This window comes from Ixodes scapularis, unplaced genomic scaffold, assembly GCF_016920785.2.
Source record: "Ixodes scapularis isolate PalLabHiFi unplaced genomic scaffold, ASM1692078v2 PGA_scaffold13__105_contigs__length_92229423, whole genome shotgun sequence".
In the NCBI taxonomy this organism is placed as follows: Eukaryota; Metazoa; Arthropoda; class Arachnida; order Ixodida; family Ixodidae; genus Ixodes; species Ixodes scapularis.
In genome coordinates this window covers 76,383,410-76,397,006 of record NW_024609839.1, presented here as the reverse complement: position 1 = coordinate 76,397,006, position 13,597 = coordinate 76,383,410, and the positions used below count along the sequence as shown (strand labels likewise).

The following is a 13,597-nucleotide window of genomic DNA, read 5'->3' as shown; positions in this document are numbered from 1 at the left end:
AGGAATACAAATTGACAGCCATCTTACTTAAATATTCACATTGAACAGGTTCGTAAAAAGAAATTATAAAAAATAACAGCACTAATGTATCACAGTCAAGACCTCATTCCACTTTCAGAAATCAGAATGATATATGACTCATTAGGAAAATCAAGTCTACGGTTAGGTATAACAGTTTATGAACATTGTGCCCACCATTTACAGCAACGGATAGATTCTATTTATAAAATAATAATAAGAAATATTGGCTATAAGAGCGAAGAGACAGACATTGCACAATATATGCATAACGAACTTGGAATTCTGCTATCTAGAACTCAAACAAAATATAACACAATTATATAAAAAATTGAAAGCAAACAAAAAATGGATATTATCATGGGAAGAGAATTAATAACAAATGAAAAGTATTTTTAACCTTTTATAAATACAAAATACGGAGAAGTGACTCAAAAGATTACGTGACAAATGTATTCATTGAGTTACCAGAAGAAATCCTGATAAAAGCTCTTAAAACCCTTAAAATGTCGAAGGAAAAAAATAGGATAATCACAATACTAACACAGAAAAAGTAAAAAAAAATTCAAGGGGGAAAAAGTTATTTTAAGAAAAATTTCGAAACTGTATTTCGTAGTAGATCAAAGATTGTGCCAATACAAACCGATACGGTTTTACCGAACCGTTAGCGTGCGCAGCTAGATCTAGGTACCACTCGTTTCTGTGCTTTTGTCGCCGCGAATAGTGCAAACAACAATTGATTCAAAGAGCAGAAAACAAACAAACAAACAAATAAACAAACATAGTGTTTAATATTTTTATCCGCACAATTGAGAAGGAAAATTGAGTCTCAACCTCGTGGGGCCTTGGGATACCATGACGTCACGTGACCTCAGGTCTCGTGACGTGATCACGCGACGTGACGTCACAGTCTCCCGTGTACCGACATCACTTCCAGGCCAACTGTAGTCGGGAGATTGAATTGCTGTCTAAAGCTAAGTCTCAGTTCCGAGTTTCCCAATAAATTTAACAGCCGCAACGGACGGACGTATATGGTCTAAGTGTCTAGTGGCCCTAGAGGCGTACTTTTAAAAATTCGTCAGCGTCAGCTTTTCGCGCACTGGTTGACGCGCCCACTCTCTGCTATCCTTGGCAGGCCGAGGCTCGGTGAAGGCGACGACCCTGGGCCATGGCAGCATGGAGCTTCTCACGGGGCCCCGGGTGTACACGGGGCCCTCCCTGGGCTGCCCCAACGGCCCGGGCTCCGGCTCGGACGGCGAGGGCTACTCCCAGCCACCGCCCAAGTACCCGGGCTACGGCTCGCTGCCGCGCAACAGCGCGGCCAAGACGGCCAAGGGCCGTAACGGGGGCTCCCGGGGTCGGCTGTCGTTGCGGCGAGGCCCTTCTTCGTCGTCCACGTCGGACAACAACTCGGACGCCACGGACTCGGAGATGCCCCTGCATCGGAGGGCCAACGGCCAGGCGTCGCAGAGCAGGGAATCCAGTGAGTGAGGGGCCGGCTTCCCGCGTGCGGACGGGGTTGCTGTGAAGGAGAGGAGACGCGAAGCGCGGTGGGAGAGAGTGTTTACCTGTGCGACGACGGCCGGCAGCTGCTTCTCGCTTTGGAGTAGATTAAGGGTTCCTCATCTATTTGCAACTCATCTGATAGTGGTTAGTCGACAAAAAGAACGTACCCTCTTAAGTATTTCGTCTCTCCCTCGAAAGCAAAGTTCTACTATTTTAAAGAACACGCGACATTCGGGAAGCCGTACAAAACGCATGAAAGCAGTTGCTACGACTATAGACAGTTACAGGTTAAGATAAACATTCGAGGGAAAGGATGGCTGGGGAGTAGGAACCAAACGGAACGTTTGGTTCCTCCAGGAACTTCAGTTAGCCCTAAGTGAACCGACACTTCGTCGGCTTGAGGGTGAGTCCGGCGGTGCAGATTGCCTGAAGCACGGCTCGAAGACCTCTCACGTGATCGTCGAAGCCGCTCGAGAACACCACGACGTCGTTAAGGTAAACGAGACAGCTCTGCCAGCTCGATATCGATGACACGCTGGTATGTTGCCGGTGCTGTACAAAGTCCAAAGAAAGAACGAGCGTCGAGAAAGCAGCGAAGAGCGTCGAGGTGTCGGCGTGACATCTGGCTGGCGCGAGATTGGCCGAGTGACTCGGCAAGGTCATGCTGGGCTCCTTATATACTACACTCAATATCTCAAACATTCAGCCTAGAATGTTCGAGCCTCGAGCTAGGCCGCGGCTGACTCGGCAAGGCCATGTTGTCTTCCTTATCTCTCACATTCGGGGTAAGAGTAAACACGGATCTTCCAGAAGTACGGAGAAGCGTTCCTTCTCGGTGATGCACGCCGCAATGTTACCTCTAGGTTTAGAGAGGAAATAAAGAAGTCACGTGACACTGGTGTCATGTGACATGGTGACGTATTCCATAACACCATGACGTTACATGATAGTGTAACGTGTGACTTGACATCATGACGTCACGTGTACATGAAGTTTTTTATCATGTGACATCACAACAAAACTGACATTAATTTCGCCGGCGGAGAAATAATAATAATAATAATAATAATAATAGTAATAATAATCTTCCTTTCCTTTTCCAAACAAATAAAAAGGGAGACAAGGCAAAAAATGTGCAAATTTGGAACTTGACGAGGATCTGCCTCCTATGGCCAGAAAGCAATAGAAACATTTTCAAACTAGATTGAAAAACTCAAATTCTAACCTTATTACAGGTTTCAATTTAAAAACTGAATCAAGAGAATACGTTAGTCTACAATTCGACATACATAAAGAAAGGAGCAAACGACAAATTATCAGGGTGCCAAACGCTAGAAGCATATTCATAAAACTGTTTCCAGTAGCCCATAACGTACACACACTTTGATGTCCAGTAATAACCTATATTTTCGAGTTTGTGAAGGAGTGATGTAAATATGTATATTAAAGACGCTAAGCCATTATTAGTGCGGCTACCGGGAACACACCAATTCTTGCCGTATCGAGATACGCACGGAAGACTTGTTCTTACCAAACCTGACGATACAGGAAGAAAAAAAGATTATAATTTTGTTTTATCGCAGTATTATACAGCATTCACACTGAAGCTTTGAACCCCCTGTAAATGATCGGCAAAAATCGGTTTCTGGACGTATCGCGCGGCAATTTATTAGAGAGGTGCAGCTAGGTCGTGGAAGCTTGCAGTGAAAATATCAACAAATCAGCTTACTTCGTTAAAAAAAAAAGGCGAGAATGAGCAGTCACAGCTTCTTCCACAACGAAAAGTTCGTCCTCCCCCATAAAGTATCGTTTACAGGATTCCCTGCGCGGATTGTTTAGACGAATACATTGGGGAAACCTAAAACTTTCAGGAGGGGATCCGCCAACATCCGAACGACGTTCGCATGTTCGATCACGAACTCGGCGCGGATGCACGCACACAGCGACGTCAAAGACCACCGCACTGATTTTAGCAACACCCGCACGCATTCTCAGCGTTGAAACCAACCACCGACGGGGACTTTTCTTTGGAATCGTGGCGCATAGAAACCACGTAAGAAAAGATAAATTAATCCGTCGGCGCTTTACCATATCCGCCAACGTCCACCGGGCTTCGCGACATCACCAACTCAAAGAAGAAATGCACCACGGTAAAAGAAGACGAAATTCGAAAATGATGCTCCCGAACGGCCATCGCCACAGTCACCCCCGAAGAAAGAGCCAAGTAGGCCTCAGAACGTAGGACTCCCAACTAAGGCTTGGTTTGATGTATTCCCTTTTATTATTCTATTGACCTCGTTAAAAACAGTTAAAAACAAATAGTGCTGAAGCAACACTGTGTTTTATATTTTGCGTTTTATGAGAGAGCGCAAACTAGGCTGCTTCCAGAGTGCTGTAAAACAGGGTGCTTTAACTATTTTTAATTTTTTTATATGTATTTAACAATACGGAAAGTCATATAATGAACCAAGTGGGGGACTTTTAACCTACATAATAAGACACCAACAATAAAACAACCACACAATCCTTTAACTGAACTTTCATGTGTGGAACACATGCGTTTGGCATTGCACGTGGGGAGCCAAAACAGCACGAAAGACATGGACAACAGTGGAACATACACGACACTACAAGCGATTGTCCTTTCATGTATGCTCCTCGCTTGTTCTTGTGCTCTGCGCTGTTTTTGTTCACCGTCATATAACAGCGGCAGCATCTATAGTGTATTCGGAGGCGATCGAACACTTTAGCTAGCCAGGAACACTAAAGTCAGGGATGTACGGTTTAGTCGTACTGCCTCAGCCACGGTTTTTAGTCTCACGGGAAATGCAGACATCGCGATGAGTTCGTTACGCAAATATTTCTCAACCTAAGTCTAAAAAAAGAATAATAATAATAAAAAATAAATTTTTTGATTATCAAGGTATATAACTATTTCAAAAATGAAGCTTCAAATAATAAAACACTTTTGCACTCTTTGTAGAAATATCTCGAACTTCCGTGTTACTGTTTGTCTTAGTAAGTAACTTATTTGAAACAAAGTTTTTAAATTCTGATTTTTTATTTTTTTATTTTTGCCGGCGTTAAGATGTCGGGTAACAACTGCTGTCTTTTTATCTTGCCTCTGGTGTCTGGGTGGCGTCTCATAGATGCAATTAGGTTATTGATTTTTTAGTGTTATTTTTCTACGGACTTTTGCGAGCCAATGGCGCTTTGGCGAGTTCCCCTAGGCGGGCTAACCGATCTTTGGGTGTTCGCCGATTTTGAGAGGAGTGTCGAAAATCCTCCTCGTTATTCAGGTCGCATTTCTCTTCTACGCCACAGTACTGCGTAAGGGTTCAGCTGGGTTTCGTCACCGATTGCAGAACGCCGTATTCAGTCCAGGGCTGGCCTCCCGAAGGTGCACTAAAACATTTACGGCCTCGGTATCTAAGATAGGCTGCTTCTAGCGGTGTCGCAATCCTACCGAAGTTTGAGTTCTCCCACGTTAGACATTTTCCAACTTCTAACGCCAACTTCGACAAAAGTTGGGCTGAAGTTGCCCTGCATGCGCGGAAATTGAAAACGAGCTCACGACGCCGGTACATTGTTTTTCATTTGCGAACTAACGAATCATCAAACTTTAACATGCTCGCTTTATTAGTGCGGGCGTATTAGTATTCTCTAAAATCTAAACCGTGCTATGAATTACCCAATATCTGCAGTTTTTGTTTAAAAAATTTCAAGACGTCGAGTATCGTCGAGTTTGCGTGTAAGTTGGAAAAGGTTGGTCAAAGCTGGCCAGACCCTTGGTTGCCAGCGGAGTGTTTCCGGTGGCGCGCCACTCAAAAAGAGGCCGTCGGTGTCTGCAGCGCTGCGCGAGAGCCCCCCGGAGCCCGCGCCCCCGGCCGTGCCCCCGCGCAACGTGCAGCCTCCGCACCACGGGGACACCCTGACGGCCGGCCGAGGACCGCGGCTCGGAGGATTCATGGACTCCGAGTGCGAGTCCGAGCCTCCGTACCTGCCCGCCGGGCTCCGCAACGGCTCGGGCTCGCTCACCGGCGGCGGGGCCACGCAGCACTCGACGACTGGTACGCCCGCCGCCGAATTCCTGAACCCCAGCCGCATGCATTCCACCCCTCGGTCTCCCATTTCGGCCGCCAGGCCGCGCCATTGTTTCGCTCTACTCCAGCGTAGCGCCCCTCTTTCAGTCCTCCACGTCTCTTCCGCTTGGTGGCGCCTCTGGTGTTTTAACGGAGAGAAATGTAGTGAAACGGTAGAGTGGGCCACTGAAACTCTACCGCGGTACAGCCATTTAAATTCACAGCACCCACTTGCTGGCGCAATAGTGCCTAATAATTAATACATTCTTCATATTTGTGCCACTAATAAAGAGTATTTACTCTAGCTTCAGTGTTTCCAAACATTAGTTTCAGGTACGAGCGTTCTCAAAAATATTACACTGATTGCAATTGGGCTTTGGCAAGACGCACGACTCGGCAGCCGCAATAATAAAAATAATTAATAATAATAATAATAATAATAATAATAATAATAATAATAATAATAATAATAATAAGTTTATTCAGCAAATGAGCCAAGTTGGTGGGCGCTCGATCCTGCGTGCTGTTTCTGTCGTCGTGCGCATTTTTTGTCGTACTTCTTTTGTGGAGAAGGTAAATTTAAAGGAGCAATTTCATGAAGCATACTTTAAGCGTCCGTTGGACGTCAGCACCGTTGGACGTCAGCACTGATAAAGCAGACATTGACAATCTTCTTTATTGGCATTTGATGAGCACATATCCGCGTACGGGTATCGTTTAGCGCCCACTAGATGGCCGTGGTTGCCGTGACGTCTTGATAGAAAGTTCTTTATCATTCTTAATTAATCCCAAATTTTATTCGCAGTGAATTGTCTAAATTCAAAAGCTTCGGCTAGGTGGCGCAAGCCGCCCCAATTCAAAGAGTTCATGCGTATCGTTCATTCCATCCAGTACGATCTTGAAAACAAGGCCTGTGCAGTACGTCACTGTTGGTAGATCCCTGAGCTGCCACAAGCGGCAAACGCGCTGAAAATTGACTAGAGTCTCGCGCGAAGCGGCAGTCGCGTGCGACTTGGCGTGGGCCTGTTCTAGCGTCGCACTTGTGAGACGCTGAAAGAAGTGCTGGCGGCGACGCTGAAGCGTCTCGCCGTTCGTCGCTGGGAGAACAGTGACGTGCTTGCTCCTGAGAACGAAGTCAAACACGCTGATCGCCGTCGAGACCTCATGGTGCGTGAACGCAACACCGATGTCCAGTGACTTCGCCATGACGAGTCGTAGATATTGCTGTCACTCTACTGTAGATTCATAGTAGACTATTGATTTTCTTTGTATGATTGTGTTTGTGGCCACGTCAAATGTTTGTGTATAATCAGTTATTTTCCTCGGGTGTTCCTTTGTTTTTTGCTGTTAAAGGAATTATTCGGTGAAAACCGGAAGTTCTTAAAAGGATGCTGAGCTGAAATCTGGATTCCACAAAACACGGCAGTAAAAGCATGCAACCGGATGCTACAAACACCAAAACACCACTCATATAGCGATATCTCGAACATATCACCGTATTTACAAAAAAGAAAAAAAGGAGGCGCATTTGACAGATATGTTTACGTCTTGTTTTTTTAATATTTCTACTATTTCGTAACTATTTTGTCACAGTTTGTAAATCGCTTTAGTTCCCATCATAAAGACAATCTATGCTAATTTTAAGGTAAGTCGACATTATTAGTGAGTGGGGTTTACTGCTGTGCATGCTGCCGTGCTGAGAAGCAAAGAGTTTGCAGCGACTACCTGCGACTGTAAAGAGTTCTTTTTGTTTTTTCGTAGTGAATGTTTAGACGACTTAAAGAGAACACTTAAAAATGCATTGGAAAAGGCCCTCCAGCTGGCTTAAGGATGTTACGGATAATTGTAATTTCGAAATATGCAATCGATTTTCAACGCAAATATACTGATCGAGCTGGCTTGAATTAGTCCTCGTTTGCGTTGAAACGCAAAATTTCAAGTCCTGTTTCTAATCTGTGCTCTTTTTTTTTTCATTTCTGGCGGTACCTTTATAAGCAGGCAGTCTTGTACACGTTACTAAAAAAAAGTAATCGATTACAATTACTATTACTCTTGGCTAAAACGTATTCGATTAGATTACTTGATTACTCGACGGCAAAAGTAATTGAACATTACTTAAAGAAGTAATCGTTACTTTTCCGATTACTTTATTGTGTGAAGACACATCTTTAGCGCTCATAAGAAGGAACTACTTCCAACCTATATTTCACATTTGTACAAGTATTGAAGAAGAAAAACTGGCTCCCTCTTCGTGGTCGTTGCACCTTCACAGTGCGGACACAAGCATAGAATTCGTTTGAAGACGTTTAATGATTTGGGCGTTCGCCAGTGTGTGTGTGTGTGGGGGGGGGGGGGGGGGGGGAGCGGAGGGGGTTCTAGATCTTGTTAAACCTGAGCAAGGTTTGTCGCTCAAAGTTGGCGTCGCTCATTTTATTATTCACATGTCGATGATCTTGCATGTTATACAAAAGGATTTGAATCGGATCACGTGTAGTATCCATTAGCGGAAGAGATCGCCCCGACCACTTCTCAACTCGAAACATTGCTTGTCATAATGACCACGCAGGGGAAATGGGGAAATATTTCAACTGGTTTTGTTATATTTTGCATCCGCTTTAGGCATTCTTCGGTTCTGATTCTCCTACGGGCTGCGAGTAGGTACCCTAAGCAGGATTATTTTATTTTTTTATTTCTGTGTGTGTGCGTGAGGGGGCTAGTTTGAACGAAGGACTCACTAAGCTACATTCTGCTTCCTCAAACTTCGCCCTGAATGGCCTTTGTCACGCACTGTGGCTTTACTGGGGCTGCCCACTCCCAGTCCCAGTTCGAAAAGAAACAAAAACGGACATTCCACAGAAACTGTACATAGAAAGAGATTGACCTCTTTTCCTACAGCTCCGCACAACTCTTTTTTTTTTCGTTCGAAAAAAAAAGCAAATTTTATTTTATTTTTGTCATTTCATAAAAAAAGGCGTGTGCCCGGGGGGGGGGCTCCCATGGACAAATTGTAACGGTTACAAGTAATTTTATTACTTAAAAAAGTAATCAGATTACTCTTCTGTTTACTGCCTACTGAAAGTAATCAACTGATTACAAAATTACTCCAAAAAGTAATCGATTACAAGTAATTTGATTACTTGTAATGCGTACGGTACAAGTCTGTAAGCAGGCGACATGTGCCTTATTTATCTGTCATACACTTGGTGGTGTATGACAGATACAGACACCAACGATTGCGATGGCAGAAAAAAAAAAGAAAAAAAAGAAAGGAAAGTATATGAAATAGTGAGAATTACTTTTTATTGAATATTTGAATACTAATTAGTCAGATTAGTCGTGGGATTAGTGTTTGAGAAAGGTAATAATACAATTACAAGATGACTAAAAAGTAAAAGAAAAAAAATAAGGGACAATTGCGAGAAACCTGATTGCATGTCATTAATTACGCACACATCTGCATGTACACCCCGCGACAATAAGTGTGAACGCGAAGAAGCAATCCTTAATTTTTTTTTCTTTCGGTATTTAAAGACTGTTTGAAAACTGCTTTAGTGGTGGAAAGTGCCCTATTGGAGTACTAAACTTGCATTTATTAATTTATTTATATATTTATATCTTTATTTATTTGAAGACTTACATCGCCTTAAGAGGCATTATAGTAGGGACTCCGGATGTTACTTCTGGAGTCCCTACTATAACTATACCCCTGCGGGGCTCCGGATGTTTTTTTCTATAAAAGAGGACTACACACCGTTAATGAACACGGACTGTTTCCTTGGATTTAAGTAATCGCCAATCCAATTAAATATTTTCGGATCTATATCTAGTTTATGAAGTGTCTGGATAAGGAGAGCATGAGGAATTATATCAAAAGCTTTTCTGAAGTCCAGGAAGATACATTCAACTTGTCGGGCTTAGCATACGATTGTGAAATGTCATGATAGAACTCGAGCAACTGCGTCGTACATGGAAATCCCGTATGAAAACCGTGTTGAGACGGACCAAAGACATTTGTGAGACTAAGGAACTTCATGAGGTTATTGTAAATGATGTGCTGCATAGTTTTGCAGCACACACTTGTCAGCGAGATGGGCCTGTAGTTCTGTACCAGATTTTTAGGGCCGGATTTCTGGACGGGGACGACATTTGCAAATTTCTAAGAACAAACCATTTTTAAAAATGCTGTCGACAAAGTAACCAAGTACCTTCAAATACCTTCAGCGCAGGACTTCAACACAGCGTCGGGAATTACATCGGGACCAGATGCTGAATCTTGTCTTATTTTCGCTCGAAGTTTGAAAACACCATGTGTGTCGAAATGAATTTCAGGCATCAAATTAGTAGGGGCAGGTACTTCATCGAAATCGCAATAATCCACCGTCCCGATTTCCGAGAAAACTGACTTCAAGTAATATCGAATGTGGCAGCCTTTAAAGTGTCATCTGCTAAAAGGCTACCCCAGACGAATAGGAACGGAATTTCAACGACACCCGTTTTATTCAAACGAATGATCTTCCAGAATTCCTTGGGATTTGGCCGGAGTTTCACATTTAGAGTTGAAAAGTAGTTTGCCCGTGACGAAGTTATTGCGCACTCGAAGGAATACTGAACCGAAATTAGGAACTCCCACATAAAGTTAACGTCACCTGCTTCGCTCATTTCCTCAAACGCCGGGTAAAATACATAAATATTACCAGACAAACCAGCATAATCAGGTTATAAAGCAACTGAAAAAAAGAGCTTCTTTTTTTACAAAAACAGTTTGGTTAGGGCACGCGTGTAAACAAATGAATTTTACGCAAAAAAAAAAATAAATAAAGTTACAGCAATATTGACTGCGCCAGACGCACTTTAGTCGGTAGTTACCTCCTTTCCACTTGTTTTCTCTCTCGGCATTTCGGGCGCGTGGAGGAGAGAAGCTCTGGCAATGAGAAGCTGTCGCCATCACGTTGAGGAGGAGAGATTGTATGAACATCTTGTTGACGTGAAAAGAGTGTGTGACCATTCCTCGACGTCATGGACCCTACGCGCATTATTTAGGCGTGACAAATATAAATCTTGCGCCGTCTATATTGCTCTAAAGTATTTTTTGCCCCGTAAAATTGATATTTTTTGGACACGCGTGTCCAAACCAGATTGTTTAATCTTTTTTTTTTTTAGTGATTTTTTAAGAGTGAAGTGAAAGCTTCTACCACCTTTTTCCACTTTAGCCGAGTGAACGCTGGAGAGGAGGTCCCCTCCTCTCCAGCGTTCGTTCTTCTAAAATGGAAAGAGAGTTGGGAGGAGCTTCCCCCGAACGCTTGATCGTTCATCGATTATAGTGGTAAAGTTTGATGCGCGCCAGTACCCTTTCTAAGTAAAATGCGCAAAAAGCGCCGAAATCGTGTTCGCGCTAACAGTGTTGCGCGAAGTTCATCCAGTTTCCGCGAGCCGGGCGTGGTCGTGGTAAGGAGAAGAAAACGTTACATGTACCTTATTCTGTCGCGCATGCGCATGCATTTAGATGTGAAGGCAGAAATATTTCAGGAAGGAAACGCCGCAGCGTTCAAAAAAGCGTTGGCAGTTAAGTGAACCGTACGTTAAACCTGAGCAGGCTGGTCTACACGCCACTGGAATCTTGTGTTCTGCCGTCCTGTAACTCGCGGGATGAATTTTAGTGGCTGCAGAAGCAGGGCCTCAATAGTGCGTGATTAGATGTGCTTGAACCAAAAATATCGAAACGTCCATGCAAATGCGGCACATGGCAGCAACCTCGACGGGCCAATAGAAGGGTAACGCAAGATGTTGCATGTAAGCTGTGGAAAGAGCCGAAATTTGGCGCCGCCGTCAACCAATAGAGACGGCTGCGAGACGATCAAACCGGGGTTGTGCTAGCTTAAAGGGTAGGGTGACCGAATTCCTCAAGGTAGAAAACGGGACATCCCGGGGGAGGGGGGGGGGGGGGGGGGGGTTGTTAACAGAGATTCTACATGTGCGCTATACCCAGTAACTCAAAAAAATATTCCTACACACCTGTCTTCGCGAAAGAAAAAGTGTTTGTGGGCAAGAACAGTTCTAAATTTTACTCTCTGGGTAAATATTTTATAGTACCTACGGTTATTTTTGTGAAATGTACTTGTAACGAGTAGGATTAGTTTCGGTTTGCTTCAACTTGCTTGGTGCCAATGTCGAAACTATGCACTCCTGCGAAAGTGGGGCATGATTTTTTATTGGGACAAAAAGACGGGACGGCATAGGTGGACCTCAAAAACGGGACTGTCCCGGCCAAAATGGGACGTCTGGTCACCCTATGAAACGGCCGCTACAAAAAATGTTTTTTTTTTATACAGTCTGATTGGGACAGGTAAGTAAAAAAAATAACTTTAAGGTGAAAAAATTTTTTTAGCAATATTGACGGCGAGAGATACAGGTGAAAGTTTAGGCGCTAAATCCATGACGTCACGGAATGGTCATTCGCTCTTTCGACCTCAACGAGATGGTCATACACTCTCCCCCTTACCGTGATGTCCAAGCCTCTCGTCCACGCGCCCAAAATGCCGAGAGTGAAAAAAAGTGGAAAGGAGGTCAACTACCGACTAAATCGCGTCTCACGCCGTCAATACTGCTTTAAAACATTTTTTTTTCGCATAAAATTATTTTCTTTTTTTGACAGGCGTGTTACACCCGGGCTGTTTAAAACTTTTTTTTGTTATTTTTCTTTCTAGAGGTGCTTTAAGGCGAATTATTCGGAGCTTTAGTGCCGTGCCATCTAAAATTCATTCATAAAAAGAAAAAAAGCCGTTGTGCATGTAATATGGCATTTCTAGTCACATCTATGGTCCCTCAACACTAATCAGCTTGATACTTTTCTTTTTACCTCAAGTCCAATTATAAGTAGTTTCAAATTAAAATGCTCCCGTTTAAGTATAATGTTATATTAACAGACTAGCCTGGCAAAATTTCTAAGTGGACGCCCTATGTGTGTCTTACGCAGGCAGTTAGCGAAATGTATAAATTGTGAGTAAAGTTTTCGTTGTTTCTCTGCAGATGTGAACAGAGCCGGGCTGAACTGCGGCGGCGACCTGAGTGCCAAGCACCTAGACAACAAAGGAACGCTGGGCAGGTCGCACAGGAGCGACAACGAGAGGTGAGCCCCTGCTGTCTTTCCCCAATCCGTCGTCGACCGGGTGCTGCGTGGTAGACAAAGTATAGTAAGATGTGCACTCAGCGGTATTAGGAGCTGGCCCACTTTAGTGCAAGCTGAAAGTTCTGAAATTATGCGTGGGGGTGCCTCCGGTATGCTTAGCTGTGAAATTCACTACGGCAATGCGGCAATGGAAAACGCGGCTGTTCCTTCTAGCTTATTTATCTTTTTAATTGGGTGTATATCAAAACGTCCTATTCGCATTTGAACCTTGCACATTTCGACCCATTCTCATTTGGTCCTTCTCGTTTGAACCTTCTCATAAGATCCAAATCGTGTTTTTCGCAACTGGACCCATTCTCATTTCGACCGTTCGCACTACGACCGAATGACACTAGTTCGGCATGCTTTTAACGTCGTTATGCCTTCGCGGCTTTGTTGGTGGGCCTTACCTTGCTGGGGCCCCCAACATACCATCAGATATATGTTATGTGTAGAGGTACGCACTAAAAATCGTACATTGACGCCTGCTTTTCTTCCTCTACGCAAATGAGAAAAAAAAAAAAAAAAAAAAACGATGAACATTTAATTCGGAAACATTCATTGAACAGAAATAGCGTACATAACAGCAGTGGTTCTCAACCGTTCATATTTCGCGGACCCCCTGTAGAAACGCGGAGATGATGGAGGACCCCGTTCGGGGTGAGGGGAATAGAAAGGTATAGGCTTTCATGATAATGATTTAATTAATGAATATAACTAATTGCTAGTGTGAAGTCGACTTATCTCATTGACATACACACGAGAGTGCCCTCCCGAAAATTGGAACGTTTCTCCTTAACGTGAAGAAAGACAACTAATATGGCCG

At 43.8% G+C, this 13,597-nt stretch overlaps 1 protein-coding gene across 1 annotated transcript in view; it reads left to right on the top strand.

Annotated features, from left to right (window-relative positions):
- Positions 1 to 13,597, top strand: part of LOC121832986 — an 83,079-nt gene that overhangs the window by 61,157 nt on the left and 8,325 nt on the right. The window contains exons 3-5 of the mRNA XM_042289685.1: positions 1,154 to 1,501; positions 5,376 to 5,631; positions 12,633 to 12,732. Of these exons, the coding sequence (XP_042145619.1) occupies positions 1,154 to 1,501; positions 5,376 to 5,631; positions 12,633 to 12,732 (704 nt within the window). The remainder of the gene's footprint in view (positions 1 to 1,153; positions 1,502 to 5,375; positions 5,632 to 12,632; positions 12,733 to 13,597) is intronic.